At 41.8% G+C, this 19,504-nt stretch overlaps 1 protein-coding gene across 2 annotated transcripts in view; it reads right to left on the bottom strand.

The window, feature by feature from the left end:
* The window catches only part of LOC120024435 (pleckstrin homology domain-containing family G member 3), a 120,105-nt gene that overhangs the window by 35,578 nt on the left and 65,023 nt on the right, over positions 1–19,504 (bottom strand). For both annotated transcript variants that reach the window (XM_038968672.1, XM_038968673.1), the window contains exon 3: positions 18,052–18,551. In XM_038968672.1, coding sequence (XP_038824600.1) covers positions 18,052–18,551 — 500 coding nt within the window. The remainder of the gene's footprint in view (positions 1–18,051; positions 18,552–19,504) is intronic.

Here is a 19,504-nt window from a genome sequence, read left to right as displayed (position 1 = left end):
TGTCCATTGCTTGTGTTTCTTGGTCCAAGCAAGTCTCTTCTTATTATTGGTGTCCTTTAGTAGTGGTTTCTTTGCAGCAATTCGACCATGAAGGCCTGATTTACGCAGTCTCCTCTGAACAATTGATGTTGAGATGTGTCTGTTACTTGAACTCTGTGAATTATTTATTTGGGCTGCAATCTGAGGCTGGTAACTCTAATAAACTTATCCTCTGCAGCAGAGGTAACTCTGGGTCTTACTTTCCTGTGATGTTCCTCATGAGAGCCAGTTCCATCATAGCGCTTGATGGTTTTTGCGACTGCACTTTCAAAATGATTTAAATTCCAGATTGACTGACCATGTCTTTTGGGCCAGCAGCATACCACCCTGCATCCCACTGCTAGCTTGCTTCTGAAGCTAAGCAGGGTTGGTCCTGGTTGGTCTCTGGATGGGAGATAAGATGCTGCTGGAAGTGGTGTTGGAGGGCCAGTAGGAGGCACCCTTTCCTCTGGTCTAAATTAATATATCCCAATGCCCTAGGGCAGTGATTGGGGACATTGCCCTGTGTAGGGTGTCGTCTTTTGGATGGGATGTTAAACGGGTGTCACTAACAATCCCATGGCACTTATCGTAAGGGTATGGGTGTTAAACCTGGTGTCCTGGCTAAATTCCCAATCTGGCCCTCATACCATCACGGTCACCTAATCATCCCTAGTTTACAATTAGCTGATTCATCCCCCTCCTCTCCCCTGTATCTATTCCCCAGTTTGTTGCTGTAAATGAGAATGTGTTCTCAGTCAACTTACCTGGTAAAATAAGGGTTAAATAAATCAAATTTAAGTAATGAAGGACTGTTTCTCTTTGCTTATTTGAGCTGTTCTTGCCATAATATGGACTTGGTATTTTACCAAATAGGGCTATCTTCTGTATACCACCCCTACCTTGTCACAACACAACTGATTGGCTCAAACGCACTAAGAAGGAAATAAATTCCACAAATTACTTTTAACAAGGCACACCTATTAATTGAAATGCATTCCAGGTGACTACCTCATGAAGCTGGTTGAGAGAATGCCAAGAGTGTGCAAAGCTGTCATCAAGGCAAAGGGTGGCTACTTTGAAGAATCTCAAATATAAAATATATTTTGATTTGTTTAACACTTTTTTGGGTACTACATGATTCCATGTGTTATATTTCATAGTTTGTGTCTTCACCATTACTCTACAATGTAGAAAATAACAAAAATAAAGAAAAACCCTTGAATGAGTAGGTGTGTCCAAACTTTTGACTGGTACTGTATATGTTCTGTTACTCCTGTTAGAAGAATGGCAAATGAATCGAGCAGTCCTGACCTAAGGATCAAAGGTCAAAGAGGACTCACAGATAAAAGAGAGGATGAGTCAAAGAGAGCAGAGAGCACCAAGGAGAGGTGCAATATTGTACTCCATAAAGAAATGGAGAGGAGGTGGGAGGAGAGAGAGACCGAGAATCAGCTTCTAAAAGATAAGCTCCGTCGGATGGAGGAGGAAGAAGCAGAGCAGGCTCAGGAGGCCGCGCAAAGCCTTCTGGAGAGGTACAAAAATAAGGTCAAGAAAGAGAGAGAGAAAAGGACTCAGCTGGTTGAGAGGGCCAGGACCATGATCCAGGAGGAGACCAACAGAAGAACAGAGTTGGAGGAAGAGCTAGGGAAGATGAAAGAAGGACAGCTGGAGAAACTCCAACAAATCAAAAGGAAGATAGAGATGCGCCTTAGAAAGAATATGGAAGAGGAGTTTGAAGGACGACTACAGGAAGCTATTCAAGAGATTGAGAGGAAGAAAAATGCTGAAATTGAGTGGTTCAAGGCCATATGCAGGGAGGAGCAAAACCTGAAAGACTGTGATCTCCAGCTGAGACAGACGGGGATCATGAAAGCTGGTAGAGAGCATCAACAACAGTTTGAGATGCTAAAATGGCAGGCAAGGCAGACATGACCAAGATTATGATGATGATATATGACATTATATGATGACAATAACAATAATGACATTACATGAGTATTATGATGATTATTATTGAATAGCAGAATAGTGTTCGTAATTGCAATTGTTGTTAATTTAGTATTAACATTTTGAATTACAGAAAGCGAATGAGAGAATGAGAACCCAGAGCCTGACAGAGCTACAGGTGCAGGGTGATCAGGCTACACCGGAGCCCTGGGGACTCATCGTGTGCAAGCCCAGGCCCCAGGCCGACCTCACACCACAGTCCTGGCTCCAGACCCAGACTGACCAAGCTCCGGAGCCCAACCAGGATTCAGAGCCTGAGATGGCTGCCAAGGCTCAATGTATAGTGATGGACATCGAGTTTGATGACAACGAATGGATCGATGTTGATGTTGTCTACGAGGGGAGGATCGTCCCTTCATTGGAGATTGAAGAGGCCAAGCAGAGGCTCCTCAAGGAGGCAGAGGAAGCCGAGCAGAAGGCTCAAGCCGAGGAAGCTGAGCAGAAGGCTCAGGCCGAGAAAGCTGAGCAGAAGGCTCAGGCCGAGGCCTTTGAGATCGAACGTCAGAAGATCATTGCGGAACTGAAGAAGAACCACAAACAGTTCCTGGTGGATGAAGATGAAGCGAGAAAGGAAGAAGAGGAGGAAGAAGAGGAGGAGCAAGAGGGCTCAGATTGCTCCAGCCTCCAGACCGAGACCAGTGACGAAGAGGAGAAGGACTTCCAAGATGAGGCAGAAAAAAAAGCGTTCATCAAAAACAGCAAGTGCAGAAGGGCAGTGTACTGGCTGAACAAAATAATAAGACAAAACCACGAGACAAAGATCAAGAAGACCTTCGTAAACGAGGAAAAGAAAGGGGACCAGTTGGTCATCAAAGGCAATTTAGACACAGGCATGACCTGTGCTATGTTTGAGCAGATAAAAAGGTCCAAGCTGCTGAGGGCAATGGAGGAACGAAAGAAGGTAGAGGAGGAATGGTTGAGGAGCCAAAGGGAAAAGTCCCAGAAGAAGCAGGCCAAGAGGCAACAGAAGATGGAGAAGTCCAACGCCCAACCCTATCCAAAACAGGTACAATTCTCAGGGTTTGACCTCCTGTTGAATAAGTGTGCGTCATTTGAGCATTTCACATATTATTACAAAGTAGATTCTCTTGAAGGGTGCAAATTAACTGCCAGAATCAGACAACATGAAGGTAAATGTAGCGCTGAAACTTCTGAGGTACTGAAATTGGTTAAGGTTTATTTGAAACCAATGTAAAATAGATTTTTTGTGCATTAGGGAACCTCAAAACAGTTATGGGTTTTCTAGCTCAGAATTAGTCCGTGAAGTTAGCACTAATGACATTAATATCCTGAAAGAGCTAATAATACAGACAGCAAAGTTCCATCCTGATTAAACTAATGTCCATTTTCTCTTCTCCTATTGTCCTCTATTGGGGGTGAAAGTCTGCCAGACAGAAACTTTTCCCCTAACTGCAGATGCCAGATCACTTCTCCCCTCCTGCCCCTCCTTCAAGCCATCCTTTTTTCCACCTCTCGTCCTTTCTCACGTCACTAAACATTTAAACAACCCGAGTGAGCGCCCCACACACACACACACACACACACAACCCCTAATTTCTTAACTTTTTCTACTTTGACTAATAAAGTCTATTTACCTAAATACTTTTTGATTCAATGCCTCTATTATTATTTTTTACATCTGCCCTGATTGTCTCTATATTATTTTGGGTTGTATCTAACCAATACATGTCAAAGTTCAAACATAACTAACATAAATGATTCTGAGATACTCCGTGTTACACTGATAACATGCCATTTAAGTATGTTTTGAAAATTCATACTGTAGTTACTGTACCATTCTCTGGATGATGATTGACAGGACTGCTATGTTCTGGTCAGGACTGCTATGTTCTGGTCAGGACTGCTATGTTCTGGTCAGGACTGCTATGTTCTGGTCAGGACTGCTATGTTCTGGTCAGGACTGCTATGTTCTGGTCAGGACTGCTATGTTCTGGTCAGGACTGCTATGTTATGGTCAGGACTGCTATGTTCTGGTCAGGACTGCTATGTTATGGTCAGGACTGCTATGTTATGGTCAGGACTGCTATATTCTGGTCAGGACTGCTATGTTATGGTCAGGACTGCTATGTTCTGGTCAGGACTGCTATGTTATGGTCAGGACTGCTATGTTCTGGTCAGGACTGCTATGTTATGGTCAGGACTGCTATGTTATGGTCAGGACTGCTATATTCTGGTCAGGACTGCTATGTTATGGTCAGGACTGCTATGTTATGGTCAGGACTGCTATGTTATGGTCAGGCTTTTACATACGTCCGTAGACTGAAATCTGTATATAAAAAAAAAAAAGAGGGAGCAATCCGACCCTTTTGCAAACTGCTTGACAAGTCAGCATTATTTTAGGGTCTGGGCTGATCTCATAACTGTAAACCCTCAACGATTATTTTGGCATCTAAACTTGGTCATGAGACAATATAACATATGCAAGTGACAGCATGAGTGTGTGTGTTTGTTGAATATTGATATTCCACTTTGTGCTAAAATAAATACTGAGACCCTCCAGCTTTCAGTTCCAGTCATTCAGGTTGGGTGGAGTCGTGTGTGTGTGTGTGTAACAGTTAGTCATCCATCCACTAGAGGGCGTAGGTGAAGAGCATGGTGAAATCTGACATGTCTCGTTTTTGTCTAGCAGTTCAAAATGCACTGAACAAAAGACAGTAATCATCGTGCTGGTTGACCAAAATAACACTGTTAGCGCCCACGTAACAGTCAGCTTCCAATTTGGCGCAAGCGAACGCAAAGCGGTATCCGCTTTACTCAGTGTAAGCAAGCGTCGGAGAGGGGCTTTGTACTAGATCTGTGATGTTAGGCTTAACGTGCTGCATTTTGTTAATCCTCCTGGGAATGGGATGCAGTCCAACATCTGCAGACATTATAGCACATTCAACGTGGATAAATAACAGATAGGAACTATGTGTGGGCTATGTGCTTTAACCGAAGTGGTCAACTCAGGTCAAGGGATCATACGAGGTGAACAGAGAACACCAGCGAGAACAGAGATGCCCCAACGACTGCGTACATCATGGCGGTTGTCTAAACATTGGAGTTTCGTTGTACCATAACCAAGGCCCAAAACAGGTTTTTGAAGGACACAACATTGTGCAGTCTGGTGAATTGAGGTTAGATAAAACTAAACAAAAGCTTATGGTTTACAAGTACACACACAGGTGGGCGGGTGCACGTACATCAGTCTCTGTGTTCATCTTCGAATGCAAATCTTCATTGGAATAGTTCATTACACAATGACGTGTGCAAATTTCCCCTTATCCAAAAACACATTTACCTATTCCTTCTTAAATACACAAAACGTGTTATTCAACAGATGCACATGATCTCAAGGCTTATCTTATAGTATGTACTGTACCAATTTACTTACACAAACACACACGGGCACAAACACACACACACACCCAAAAGGTCGCACACACACACACACATACACAAAAAGGCACACATACGGGCACCAACACACTCCCAAAAGGGCATATACACACACACATTCTGGAACGTACGCACAACAAGTGTAAACTAGGCTGTGGTGGAGGCATGTTAGATTACAGTTGATCTGAAAAGCAGTCAAGGTATAATCAGCAAAGCAGATCAGACCTCAGATGTAGGATTCGCTCAGAATGTTCAGCCGTCTATTTACACTTTCATTAGTAAATCCAACACACACCACTCCACACTGTTAGTATCTAAACAGTTACTTCCCCCCCACGAAATAAAGCAAGATACTAATATCAATATGTTTTAGTTGGATTTCCTTCTCGGTTGGGATGTGGAATTGGAGACAAGTGGGAGGGGAGTTGCTGTGTGGGAGATAGAATGATGGTCAAAGATAAAAGTTTACTTTTTTTTTTTTATAAAGTCTAAATAAAACAGTGTCATTCAAATGTATTTGTCACTAAATGGCAGTGTTTTCACAACTAATGCCAGTTTGCTTGAGGCTGATGCCGTGCAGGTGTTTGTACACATGCATACACACACTCTCACTCAAATTAACACATACAAGAACACACACATACATGTAATAGCGCCAGACATGCACACAAACATATACAGTTGGCATTGCTGTTATAGTTTTAGTTCTCCTTGATGTCTTTTGTTTGAAATGTATTTTAATTTTATATTTATTTTTTGCATTGTTGTTTGCTGTTTTCTTCTGTCTTTTCCTTTTGTCTCTTTAGTTCATTCTCTTGGTTGTTGGTGCATTGGGTGGGTTCTTGGGGGTGGGGAATGGAATGAATTGAATATTTTTTCTCCTGGGGGGGGGCTGTGGGAGGGGTCTCGAATGGTTGAGGGACAGCTATTGAGGAACTGTGGGGGGGGGGATCTTGGAGGGTTCTGGTTCACGTTTTTTGGCCTGGTGGTAGATCGGTCAACATGCCCTTGAGCAGGGCATTGACCCTGGATGCTTCTGTGTGTCGCTCTGAATGGGAGTCTGTTGGATGACTGGTATGATGTAGTTGTTGAGCGGCTTCACTGCAAGTATATTGTTTGTTTTGAATATTCAATAAATAAAATTTAAAAAACACACATTTACCTATTCCCTCTTAAATACACAAAACGTGTTATTCAACAGATGCACATGATCTCAAGGTTTATCTTATAGTATGTACTGTACCAATTTACTTACACAAACACATAGGCACCTACACACATGGGAACACACACACACACACACAGGTACCTACACACATAGGTCTGACACACACACATACGGGCACAAACACACTCCCCAAAAGGGCACACATACATACACACACACACACATTCTGGAACGTACGCACAACAAGTGTAAACTAGGCTGTGGTGGAGGCATGTTAGATTACAGTTGATCTGAAAAGCAGTCAAGGTATAATCAGCAAAGCAGATCAGACCTCAGATGTAGGATTAGCTCAGAATGTTCAGCCGTCTATTTACACTTTCATTAGTAAATCCAACACACACCACTCCACACTGTTAGTATCTAAACAGTTACTTCCCCCCCACGAAATAAAGCAAGATACTAATATCAACATGTTTTAGTGTGATTTCCTGCTTGATCACGGGTTATCGTTTAGCGCCCCCCCTTCTGTTCAATGTCTGCAACTCTTCCCTGGTGGCTCACTGAGGGAGGTCTCCTTTTCCCTTACTCCCTGTAAATCAAGGCTTTCCTCAGTCTGAAATCAGACAACCTGCTCCTTGGGGACTACTTTCTCTCATCTATTCAACACATGCTGGTGATGTAGACAGACACACACACACACACATATATATATAAGAAAGAAAGGAGAGAGAGAGAGAGAGCGAGCGAGCGAGAGCAAGAGAGCGAGAGAAAGAAAAATAGAGAAAGAGCGAGAGAAAGTGAATAGAGAGAGAAAGTGAGAGAAAGAGAGCGAGAGAAAGAGCGCGAGAGAGAGCGAGAGAGCAAGAGTGAAAGAGAGAGAGAGAGAGAGAGCGAGAGAGTGAAAGAGAGAGAGAGAGCGAAAGAGAGAGAGAAAGAAATAGAGAAAGAAAGAGAAAGAGAGAGTGAAAGAGAGAGAGAGAGCGAGAGAGAGAGCGTGAAAGAGAGAGAGCGAGAGAGAGAGCGTGAAAGAGAGAGAGCGAGAGAGAGAGCGTGAAAGAGAGAGAGCGAGAGAGAGAGAAAGAGAAAGAAATAGAGAAAGAAAGAAAGAAAGACTTGTTTTCCTCCTCATTAGGAGGAAGCAAACTTTCTAGAGTGAAGTGTGTTAGTGTTTCCTTCTCTCCTTGCTTCTCTGTCATATTAATGCTCATGGGACAAGAGCATGCAGGCCAACAATGGAAAGGATACATATTGGGCTAAGTTAGCGTCGCTCACTGATGCCACCTTCCCAGAGACCTAAAATACTGGACGACCCCAGGCTAGCGCTAATGTCGGTGGCTTCATGGGTATGCTGTATGGTTGGGAACACTGGTTTGAATCTCGAGTCGACCGTGGCAGAGAAGGATCCTGTTACATATGGTTGAATGGATAATGAGGTAGGGTGGGGTAGTGGTTGGAGTCGTGCCTGAATACACTGACCTATTTGGTGCAAACGTATACGAGTCAGCATACTTCAACAAAAACGTACATCACGAATTTTAACGAATGAATACACAGGCAATCCACACCCCAATGGGGTTATGGTATCCGCTCATCAAATACAGTGGAGAAATGGTGTCAGTGGAGATGTCATTTACAGCACACATCAAAACTATTATGTGGACTAAAGCCCACGGTGAAATCAGTTCTTTCTGCTTCGACGGAAAAGTCAACATTCTCCCGAATGTGGAACACCGCTTCGGATTTTGTGTTACACCGCTCATTTTCCAATCTAACGGATTTACCTCACCGAGGCATACTTTTGCTAAAACATTTCCAAGTTCACAGGGAAATTCCAGCTCATGCGAAACCCGCGCACGTACAATGTATCGTTTTACATCTCTGAGCCGGTTAAAGAGGCTCGAATGAAAATCAAACCAGGCACCATGGCCAGCACCCAAAACCCACAAACGTCAAAGAGGGAATTGTGAGAGAAAATACTGAGTAGTAAGTATGGGTTTTCTCTATGGTTGAATGAATGGTCAGGTAAGATCCTGGACGATTGTGAAGTCATATTTTGGGGGGGGAGGGGTGGCTAGTATAGGAGTGCCCAGGGTTGGCGCTGTGTGGTTAGTTAAATAGATTTAGGGACCATGCCTCTGTTGTTTGATATCTATAGAGAGGCTCTCCCTTGCATCCTCCAACAACTCAAGCTTGAAGGATTTTTTTTTTGTCATTTCAGTGAGAAAGTAAAAAAGGTGTCTTGTGCCTTTCACACATAAATCAACCCATGCACGTTACCACTGATAGCAGGTTCTTCAATTAAGTCAAACAAATGTTAAGTCAGAGATACTATAACAGTCTGCAGCACCCGGCCTCACCCTAATAGAATCTGAAGTCAAATGTCTACTGATGATCTGGTGCTTCTGTCACCGACCAAGGAGGGCCTACAGCAGCACCTAGATCTTCTGCACAGATTCTGTCAGACCTAAATCTCAGTATGACAAAAATAATGGTGTTCCAAAAAAGGTCCAGTTGCCAGGACCACAAATACAAATACAAATTCCATCAAGACACCATTGCCCTAGAGCAAACAAAAAACTATACATACCTTGGCCTAAACAGCGCCACAGGTAACTTCCACAAAGCTGTGAACGAGCTGAGAGACAAGGCAAGAAGGGACTTCTATGCCATCAAAAGGAACATACAATTCGACATACCAATTAGAATCTGGCTAAAAATACTTTAAATCAGTTATAGAACCCATTGCCCGTTATGGTTGTGAGGTCTGGGGTCCGCTCACCAACCAAGAATGCACAAAATGGGACAAACATCAAATTAAAGACTCTGCAAGAATATCCTCTGTGTACAACGTAAAACACCAAATAACATGCAGAGCAGAATTAGGCCGATACCCGCTAATTATCAAAATCCAGAAAAGAGACGCTAAATTCCCTATAGAGCGATGAACTTGGAGAAGAGTCCCCTAAGCAAGCTGGCCTTGGGGCTCTGTTCACAAACACAAACAGACTCCACAGAGCCCCAGGACAGCAACACAATTAGACTCAACCAACTCATGAGAAAACAAAAAGATACGTAATTACTTGACACACTGGAAAGAATTTACAAAAACAACAGAGTACACTATGGCAGAATACCTGACCACTGTAACTGACCCAAACTTAAGGAAAGCTTTTACTAATGTACAGACTCAGTGAGCACAGCCTAGCTATTGAGAAAGGCTGCCGTAGGAAGACCTGGCTCTCAAAATGAGGTGGAAACTGAGCTGCACTTCCTAACCTCCTGCCAAATGTATGACCATATTAGAGACACATATTTCCCTCAGATTACACAGATCCAAAGTATTTGAAAACACCATTTTTATGAAGTCCCCTACCTACTGGGTAAAATACCACAGTGTGCCATCACAGCAGCAAGATTTGAGACCTGTTGCCACAAGAAAAGAACAACCAGTGACCAATGCCATTGTAAATACAACACATATTTATGTCTATTTAATTTTCCCTTTTGTACTTTAACTATTTGCACATCGTTACAACACTGTATATTGACATAATGACATTTGAAATGTCTTTATTCTTTTGGAACTTCTGCAGTGTAATGTTTACTGTTCATTTGTATTGAACTGCTTTGGCAATGTTCACATATGTTTCCCATGCCAATAAAGCTGTTCAATTGAATTGATACACTACAGTGATATAATGACAAGTCTGAGCAGATGCTTCTGATCCTCTACTTGTGAGGTAGTCAAGTACCAACTCCAGCCTAACATGCTAACAAAGACTTTCAGCCAGACGGGCAAATACTGAGCTAGAGCATTGATGTATAGTGTGGGGTCAAGGTCATGAAGTAGGAGGAACTTTCCCCAAGAGACACTAATAAAGGTCAGTTTAGCATTTTCCCACATAATGGATTGAGGGATGGTGCTCACCCTAGACTTGTGCCTACAGGCAACTTTTACCCAGCGCAGGAACGACAGTATGGGACTACTTCTGAGGCAGACTTGGGTCATTGATACTTTGCATCAATGAGAATGTGTTCAGTGAATTTACGTGGTAAATATATATTTTTTTAAGAATAAAAAACACAACCATATGACCTCTGTTGAGACAGAGGGATATTTCTGTGCCCCGATTGGCTAATCTGAGGTTCTGAGCTGTAATTTCATAGGTTTACTATGTTGATGGATCAGTTGCCACGCAAATGACATGTGAGATTGTATACAGAGTTCCTGAAGGTCGCTAATACTATGTCAAGTTAGCCGAGAGCTCTTCTACAGACAGAAATCAGTTACTTGAGTGGGATCTTGCTCTTTTTTTAAATGTCTAATTCTGGATAGCCGCCTTTTGGGCACTCATGACTTTGTCAAGCATCAAGTACCCCAACCCTAACCCTAGCCCAATCAAGTACTCCAACCCTAGCCCAATCAAGTACTCCAACCCTAGCCAAATCAAGTACTCCAACCCTAACCCAATCAAGTACTCCAACCCTAACCCAATCAAGTACTCCAACCCTAACCCTAGCCCAATCAAGTACTCCAACCCTAACCCAACCAAGTAACCAATGGATTTCAGGACAAAAAAGGCGAAGAAATGCAAAGCACTGACTCTACTACTTCAAATAAATGTGATGGTAACGAATGGTATGTTGTAGAGCTGGGCCATATGGACAAAAATCCATATCAAGATAAGTGTAATATAAAAATAAAAAAATCTATCGTAAGACAACTACCACTATTTTAAATGTTGTGGATATCATTGTCCCCTTATTTTATTTGAAACATCACTTTCCTCTAGTAAAGGATACTTATTTGTTATTATGGATATCAGTAAAATGTCCTTGATAATGGTCGGTCCGGTCAGTATCGATCATTTTCGGTCAGCTACATAAGTCATTCCAGAGTATCATCCTGGTCCTTTAAAATGAAACAGTGCTACAGTTTCAAGATGTCATTTATCATAGGATGATGAGAAAATATTCACTCATTTAGGTATTCATGGAATACATTTTCATATGATTGCAATTTCTAAGAGTACGGTGTCTAGCTAAAAAAAATATATATATACAATTATCGAGAGGAAGACATGCATGAGAGAATGAGTGTGTGAGCAGCCATTGTACAATCGTTTTCTCAGCAGGATTTGCTTGACTGAGCTCTCGACTGATGGGTGTGTGTGTGTGTTAAAAGCATAGTATGTGTGTACAGTATGTAAGTGTTCTGCTTGAGCGTGGTGTGTGTGTGTGTGTGTGTCTAAACCACAGCTGGTCTGGAATAAGAGCACGCTCCTTTGTAACAACACTATACCAGCATGGTGTGTGTACGCGTACATGAAATCTAATTTTATTGGCCACATACTCATATGTATATACTGTATTTTATACCATCTATTGCATCTTGTCTATGCCGCTCGGTCATTGCTCATCCATATATTTATATGTATATATTCTTATTCCATCCCTTTACTTAGATTTGTTAGATATTAGGTTTTGTTGTGGAATTTGTTAGATATTACCTGTTAGATACTGCTGCAAGCATAAGCATTTCACTATACTCACAATAACATCTGCTAACCGTGTGAATGTGACAAATAACATCTGCTAACCATGTGTATGTGACCAATAACATCTGCTAACCATGTGCATGTGACCAATAACATCTGCATGTGACCAATAACATCTGCTAACCATGTGTATCTGACCAATAACATCTGCTAACCATGTGCATGTGACCAATACAATTTGATTTGGCAGATGTTATTGTGGGTGTAGCAAAATGCTTTTGTTTCTATCTCCAACAATGCAGTAGTATCTAACTAAATGCTTGTGTTCCTAGCTACAACAGTGCAGTAGTATCTAACTAAATGCTTGTGTTCCTATCTCCAACAGTGCAGTAGTATCTAACTAAATGCTTGTGTTCCTAGCTCCAACAGTGCAGTAGTATCTAACTAAATGCTTGTGTTCCTATCTCCAACAGTGCAGTAGTATCTAACTAAATGCTTGTGTTCCTATCTAACTAAATGCTTGTGTTCCTATCTCCAACAGTGCAGTAGTATCTAACTAAATGCTTGTGTTCCTATCTCCAACAGTGCAGTAGTATCTAACTAAATGCTTGTGTTCCTATCTAACTAAATGCTTGTGTTCCTATCTCCAACAGTGCAGTAGTATCTAACTAAATGCTTGTGTTCCTATCTAACTAAATGCTTGTGTTCCTATCTCCAACAGTGCAGTAGTATCTAACTAAATGCTTGTGTTCCTATCTCCAACAGTGCAGTAGTATCTAACTAAATGCTTGTGTTCCTATCTAACTAAATGCTTGTGTTCCTATCTCCAACAGTGCAGTAGTATCTAACTAAATGCTTGTGTTCCTATCTCCAACAGTGCAGTAGTATCTAACTAAATGCTTGTGTTCCTATCTAACTAAATGCTTGTGTTCCTATCTCCAACAGTGCAGTAGTATCTAAGTAAATGCTTGTGTTCCTATCTCCAACAGTGCAGTAGTATCTAACTAAATGCTTGTGTTCCTAGCTCCAACAGTGCAGTAGTATCTAAGTAAATGCTTGTGTTCCTAGGTCCAACAGTTCAGTAATATCTAACTAAATGCTTGTGTTCCTAGCTCCAACAGTGCAGTAGTATCTAACTAAATGCTTGTGTTCCTATCTCCAACAGTTCAGTAGTATCTAACTAAATGCTTGTGTTCCTATCTAACTAAATGCTTGTGTTCCTATCTCCAACAGTGCAGTAGTATCTAACTAAATGCTTGTGTTCCTATCTCCAACAGTGCAGTAGTATCTAAGTAAATGCTTGTGTTCCTATCTCCAACAGTGCAGTAGTATCTAACTAAATGCTTGTGTTCCTATCTCCAACAGTGCAGTAGTATCTAACTAAATGCTTGTGTTCCTATCTAACTAAATGCTTGTGTTCCTATCTCCAACAGTGCAGTAGTATCTAACTAAATGCTTGTGTTCCTATCTAACTAAATGCTTGTGTTCCTATCTCCAACAGTGCAGTAGTATCTAACTAAATGCTTGTGTTCCTATCTCCAACAGTGCAGTAGTATCTAAGTAAATGCTTGTGTTCCTATCTCCAACAGTGCAGTAGTATCTAACTAAATGCTTGTGTTCCTATCTCCAACAGTGCAGTAGTATCTAACTAAATGCTTGTGTTCCTATCTCCAACAGTGCAGTAGTATCTAACTAAATGCTTGTGTTCCTATCTAACTAAATGCTTGTGTTCCTATCTCCAACAGTGCAGTAGTATCTAAGTAAATGCTTGTGTTCCTATCTCCAACAGTGCAGTAGTATCTAACTAAATGCTTGTGTTCCTATCTCCAACAGTGCAGTAGTATCTAACTAAATGCTTGTGTTACTATCTCCAACAGTGCAGTAGTATCTAACTAAATGCTTGTGTTCCTAGCTCCAACAGTGCAGTATCATCTATCAATTCACAACACACACAAATCTAAAAGTAAAAGAATGGAATTAAGAAATCTATAACTATTAGATTGAGCAATGTCGGAGTGGCATTGACTAAAATACAGTAGAACAGAAAACAGTATATACATATGAGATGAGTAAAGCAGTATGTAAACACTATTGCGTCTGTGTGTGTTCACCCACTAGTTAATGGCGTTTGCAAAGTTGTCATATTTGGATTATGTTTGATGAATCATTCTGTGCAGTGCATAATGTACACATAATCTCCACATGCAGCATCCTGTATGGAAGAAGAAAGACATTGACTTGTCTGCTTAAGGACAGGCATGATCCTCCAGTCAAGACCCATTGTTATGTAAGGAGATGATCCCGCAGCATTAGTCTTAAAGGGTTAATAATAGTAAACCCAGTGACGTCACACCTGGTATCCATGGATTCCTATCCCCACCCACTGATAATAAGTCATTGATAAAAGTCAAAATGTTCAAGTCAGTTCCATACAGTCGAGAGAACTGGCTGAAATGGAGTGGCATGTGGCTAAATGTGGTCACAAGCCTTGACACGCGAAGAAGAAACACATGCTCGCGCTGCAGTCTCTTTCGCACACAAACAAACCTGCTAAGCCCCCTATGCCTCACTGATCTGACCACGCTAACTGGATTTGCCATTTAAGTGAATGACAGCTCTCCAGCGACGCTCTTTTGGAGTTACTCAAATTGCTTGAGATTGAAGGATTCAACTCAGCATGAGGCCTTCCTACTGCCGACAACCAAATCCTCATAGCTATCTATGAATAGCCCAGCCAATCACCCGACTTGAGACCAGATGAAAGACCCTTGTTTACATTGTCAATCTCTTTGGTCCACACAATGCAATGGTTTACAAACATGCCTTAAAATGTGATTTTATGAGCATTGTCATCCCAGACACAACACAGTAAATCTGAGACTGTCCTTCAGACTGACCTCTCGTTGCCCTTTGTTTGTGCCTAGCCTTAAGTTTAGGCCAATCATGGGACTGGCTTGGCAGATGGGGCGTGCTAATGGGACTTGGACCCTCGTGTGACACGTCTAAGCGGTTGTGAAGAGAAAGCCCACCTGTCACAGGCAAACATCCCAGGCCTGCGACACAGTCTGCCCGCCAGTGTCCCTCACGCTAGGGGTGCCTTTTCTACACCCGCAAGTGCATTACTGTAATTTCCGGACTATAAGCCGCTACTTTTTCCCCACGCTATGAATCTCGCGGTTTATACAATGACGCGGCTAATTTATGATTTTTTTTTCTTCCCACAAGATTCACGCCGCCAAAAAAATGAGCACCGTCACATAATGTGACGTAAATCGAGCGCGCTCAAACTTCCCATCATTCTGATTACGGTAGTCATTTTGTCACCCTCATCATGGCAAAGACACGGAGAAATGCATATGATGCAGCTTTCAAGTTGCAGGCGATCGATCTGGCTGTTGGAAAAGGAAATAGAGCTGCTGAACGGGAGCTTGGCCTTAACCTGTTGAGGATGGGGGCGCTGTTGAGACTATTTATGCTAATCGTGTAATTTTTGAAACGGCTTCCCACAAAATCCTTGATCGTACAATATGCATATTATTATTATTATTGGATAGAAAACAGTCTATAGTTTCTATAGGAGTTGAAATTTTGTCTCTAAGTGGAACAGAGCCCATTCTACAGCAATTTCCCTGACATGGAGTCAGATTTCAGAAATTTTGGCCACTGTTCTGGAGTCAGTTAAAAGGGCACTGTTATTGCTATGACTATACGGACACTGCTTACGTCTTCCCCTGGATGCCTTTACGTGATGACGATTTGAATGGGGTCGATTGCGCGTTCACAGGCCCTATAAATAAAAAAACCCTGTAGGTAGGAGCTCCTTTCCAGCTGCGTCATGCGCGTGGAGGACATCGACCTGCTATTTTTCCAAGCGTTAGTTTAGCCTGTTATATTTCTCCGGTCATGTTTTTACTCGTTATAGGAGTTAAAAACATCATAAGGTAGTTAATTTAAAGCGTTTTATAGCAATTTATATCCGTTTAGTGCGATTTTGGGACATTTATTTCTTTAACGCTGTGAATAGCTGGGCACGCTTTCAGTTCATCCCGAACGCAGTTGGCATTTCCACATGGCAAGAGGACAGCTTTCCACCAAAAGACGATTACTCCCAAGAAAGGATCCTTTGCCCAAGATACTGATGGAAGAACAGCTCAAAGTAGGACATTTTTATTATGATAAATCGTGTTTCTGTCGAAACATTTTAGTGGCTTAGGACGCCATGTTTTTTGACGTAGCTTCGCTTGGCGCAAACTGTATTGAAAAGTAAGGATAAATTAAAAAATGTAATTCCGCAATTGTATTAAGAATTAAATTGTCTATCAATCCCTGTCCACCCTATATTTTTTAGTCACGTTTATGAGTATTTATGTATAAGAGTAGATCACTGTCTAAGTGGCGCAAGGACATTTTCTGACCAGCTGAGCTACATTTCACATTGTCTAACCATGATTTTGGTGGCTAAATATAAACATTTTCGATCAAACTCTATATGGATTGTGTAATATGATGTTACAGGAGTGTCATCTGAAGAATTCTGAGAAGGTTAGTGAAAAAATTAATATATTTTGGCGATGTTGACTTTTATCGCTCACTTTGGCTAGAATCAATGCTGGGCTGCTATGTGCTATGTGCTATGCTAATATAACGATTTATTGTGTTTTCGCTGTAAGACACTTAGAAAATCTGAAATATTGTCTGTATTCACAGGATCTGTGTCTTTCGATTCGTGTATGCTGTGTATTTTTACGAAATGTTTGATGATTAGTAAGTAGGTAAACACGTTGCTCTAAGTAGTTTTTCTATTCCATTTGTGACGGTGGGTGCAATTGTAACCTATGCCATCTACCTGAAATATGCACTTTTTTCTAACAAAACCTATCCCATACCATAAATATGTTATCAGACTGTCATCTAATGAGTTTTTTTCTTGGTTAGGGGCTATAAATATCTTAGTTTAGCCGAATTGGTGATGGCTACTGGTGTTGGTGGACAAATAAAAGATGGTGGATTATGCTAATGTGTTTTTAGGTAATAGATGTACATCTTTACATATTGTGTCTTCCCTGTAAAACATTTTAAAAATCGGACATGTTGACTGGATTCACAAGATCTGTGTCTTTCATTAGCTGTATTGGACTTTAATGTGTGAAAGTTAAATATTTAAAAAATATATTTTTTTTGAATTTCGCGGCACTGGTTTTTCAGTGGGGGTGGGGGGGGAGTGCCGCTAGCGGCACACTCATCCTAGACAGGTTAATGAGTCGATGATAAGACGTTGGAAACAGCAGCGTGAGGAACTGACTCAGTGCAGAAAGACAACAAAAGCTTTCAGAGAAGAAAAGCAGATGGCCCGAACTAGAAAATGAGCTTGAAGACTGGGTCAACACACAGAGAGCAGACTGCCGAGGTGTTTCAACTGTGCAGATCCAACTGAAAGCCAAAACAAATCGCCACCGCAATGAAGTTTGACTTTCTTGGTAGGCTACTGTTTACTGCTATTTTTTTAAATTTTTGTTACAAGCCGTGTTTCGTTAAAGCCTATTTATTTTTGTTACAAGCCGTGTTTCGTTTAAAGGCTGTGTAAAGTTCATTTGTTTCAATGTACCGGTAGGCACTTGCGGCTTATAGACATGTGCGGTTTATGTACAAAATACATATTTTTTTTTAAATTCAGTGGATACGGCTTATATTCTGGTGCGCTTAATAGTCCAGCAATTACGGTAATCAGTTTTCATTGCGATATTTCACATAAACTATACACAGAACTGTTATGATTTGACCACCAAAGTGTATAGAGGGATAATGGAAAATTCTGTATAGGAAAAACTTTGACTGAGCTCTTTTGCAATAAAGACATTTCACTGCAACTGTACAGGCAAACCAACAAATACCAAGGTCAATTTGACTGTGTAATGCATGGAAGCGCTTTAAAAGCAAAGAGGATACTTTGTCACGTACCTCCACGATGCTGCGCAGATCCCTCACGTACATGCGCTCTGTCTCGATGATCTCCATGACCACCCGGTCCAAGTAGGTGATCTTGGGGTTGGGCGCCATAGTTATGGCTGCGAAGGGCGATAACGGGGGCGTGTGGCGGGTGCTGGCAGCCCGCGAGGGCGTGGCAGTGTTGTTGTTGTTAAGCTGGTCGAACTTCCCGCCACGAGAGACCAGTCCTTCCCCAGAAGGGTCCGCCGTATCGGGGTGCTGGCGGTCCTGATCGCCGACGTCAACCGGAGGATTCAGCTCCAAGTCGATGTCGTCTCCGGTAGGGGGTACGGTGCCGCCAGGTGGAGGCTGAGCGGGGCTGTCGTCCCGGGACGAACCGGACCCCGAGGACAAGGTGGAGACCAGGCTCACGGGGCGCTGGCCAGCGGAGGGGAAGTCGGAGCAGTCGGAGGGCGTGGCGGAGGGTGCCCGCTCATTACTACTGATGGAGGCGGTGGACAAACGGGGGGATTCTGGAAGGAGAAGAGGACAGGGAGTTAGGGAAAACGTATGTACATTCTGACTGACATTGGTGGAATTCATTGTGATTGGTCATCCAACGGTGGGAAAAGCTCATCCACCAAATCACATTCAACTCGCCTGAGTTTTCTGAAGCAAAATCAAAGATGACTAAAGAGCAAGGCATCACTTGACCAATCAACTGGACAAGTCCCTCACTGAGAAATAGCAGAGCAAAGATGCCTTGTGATTGCTTCACCAGAAATGTACCATTAATGGACCCCTATTGACAACGTACAGCAACTGAAGTTTCCTATCAAGAAGAGAGATTTGGAGAGGTGTAAATCAGTGCAGTATCCCACTATTTATAAGATGGCTACTTGTCCAGGCATATTCTGCTAAATAAAATGTATCCACCTGATTAAATACCGCGTGTAAACAAGTTGGCTTCACTTAAATTGTTTTGAGAGCTGCAATTATGATTCACTGGTCAGGAGAAGAACATCTTATGCTTCAATGCAGTGCAGAATCCATTGATATAGTGCCTATCATAACTATTTAAAGTGGGATTAAAATGGATTTGTCATTTTTTGTCAACAATCTACACAAGTGGAAGAAACATCACATTATTTTTTAAAGATGAAAAATAACACATTAATTTACCTTGATTAAAAAAGTATTCACCCCCTGAGTCAATACATGTTAGAAACCCTTTTAGCAGCGATGACAGCTGACTCTTATTAGGTAAATCTCGAAGAGTTTTGCACACCTGGATTGTGCAATATTTGCCAATTTTTCTTTTTAAAATTTTTCAAGCTCTGTTAAGGTGTTGGGGATCATGGCTAGACAGCAATTATCAATTATCAAGTCTTGCCATAGATTTTCAAGCAGATTTAAGTCAAAACTGTTCACTCTCTTCTTGGTAAGACACGCCACTGTAGATTTGGCCTTGTGTTGTAGGTTTTTG

The sequence above is a fragment of the Salvelinus namaycush genome, chromosome 29, assembly GCF_016432855.1.
Source record: "Salvelinus namaycush isolate Seneca chromosome 29, SaNama_1.0, whole genome shotgun sequence".
Classification (NCBI taxonomy): domain Eukaryota; kingdom Metazoa; phylum Chordata; class Actinopteri; order Salmoniformes; family Salmonidae; genus Salvelinus; species Salvelinus namaycush.
The sequence above is the reverse complement of the archived record's forward strand: the minus strand, read 5'-3'. Positions and strand labels throughout refer to the sequence as shown.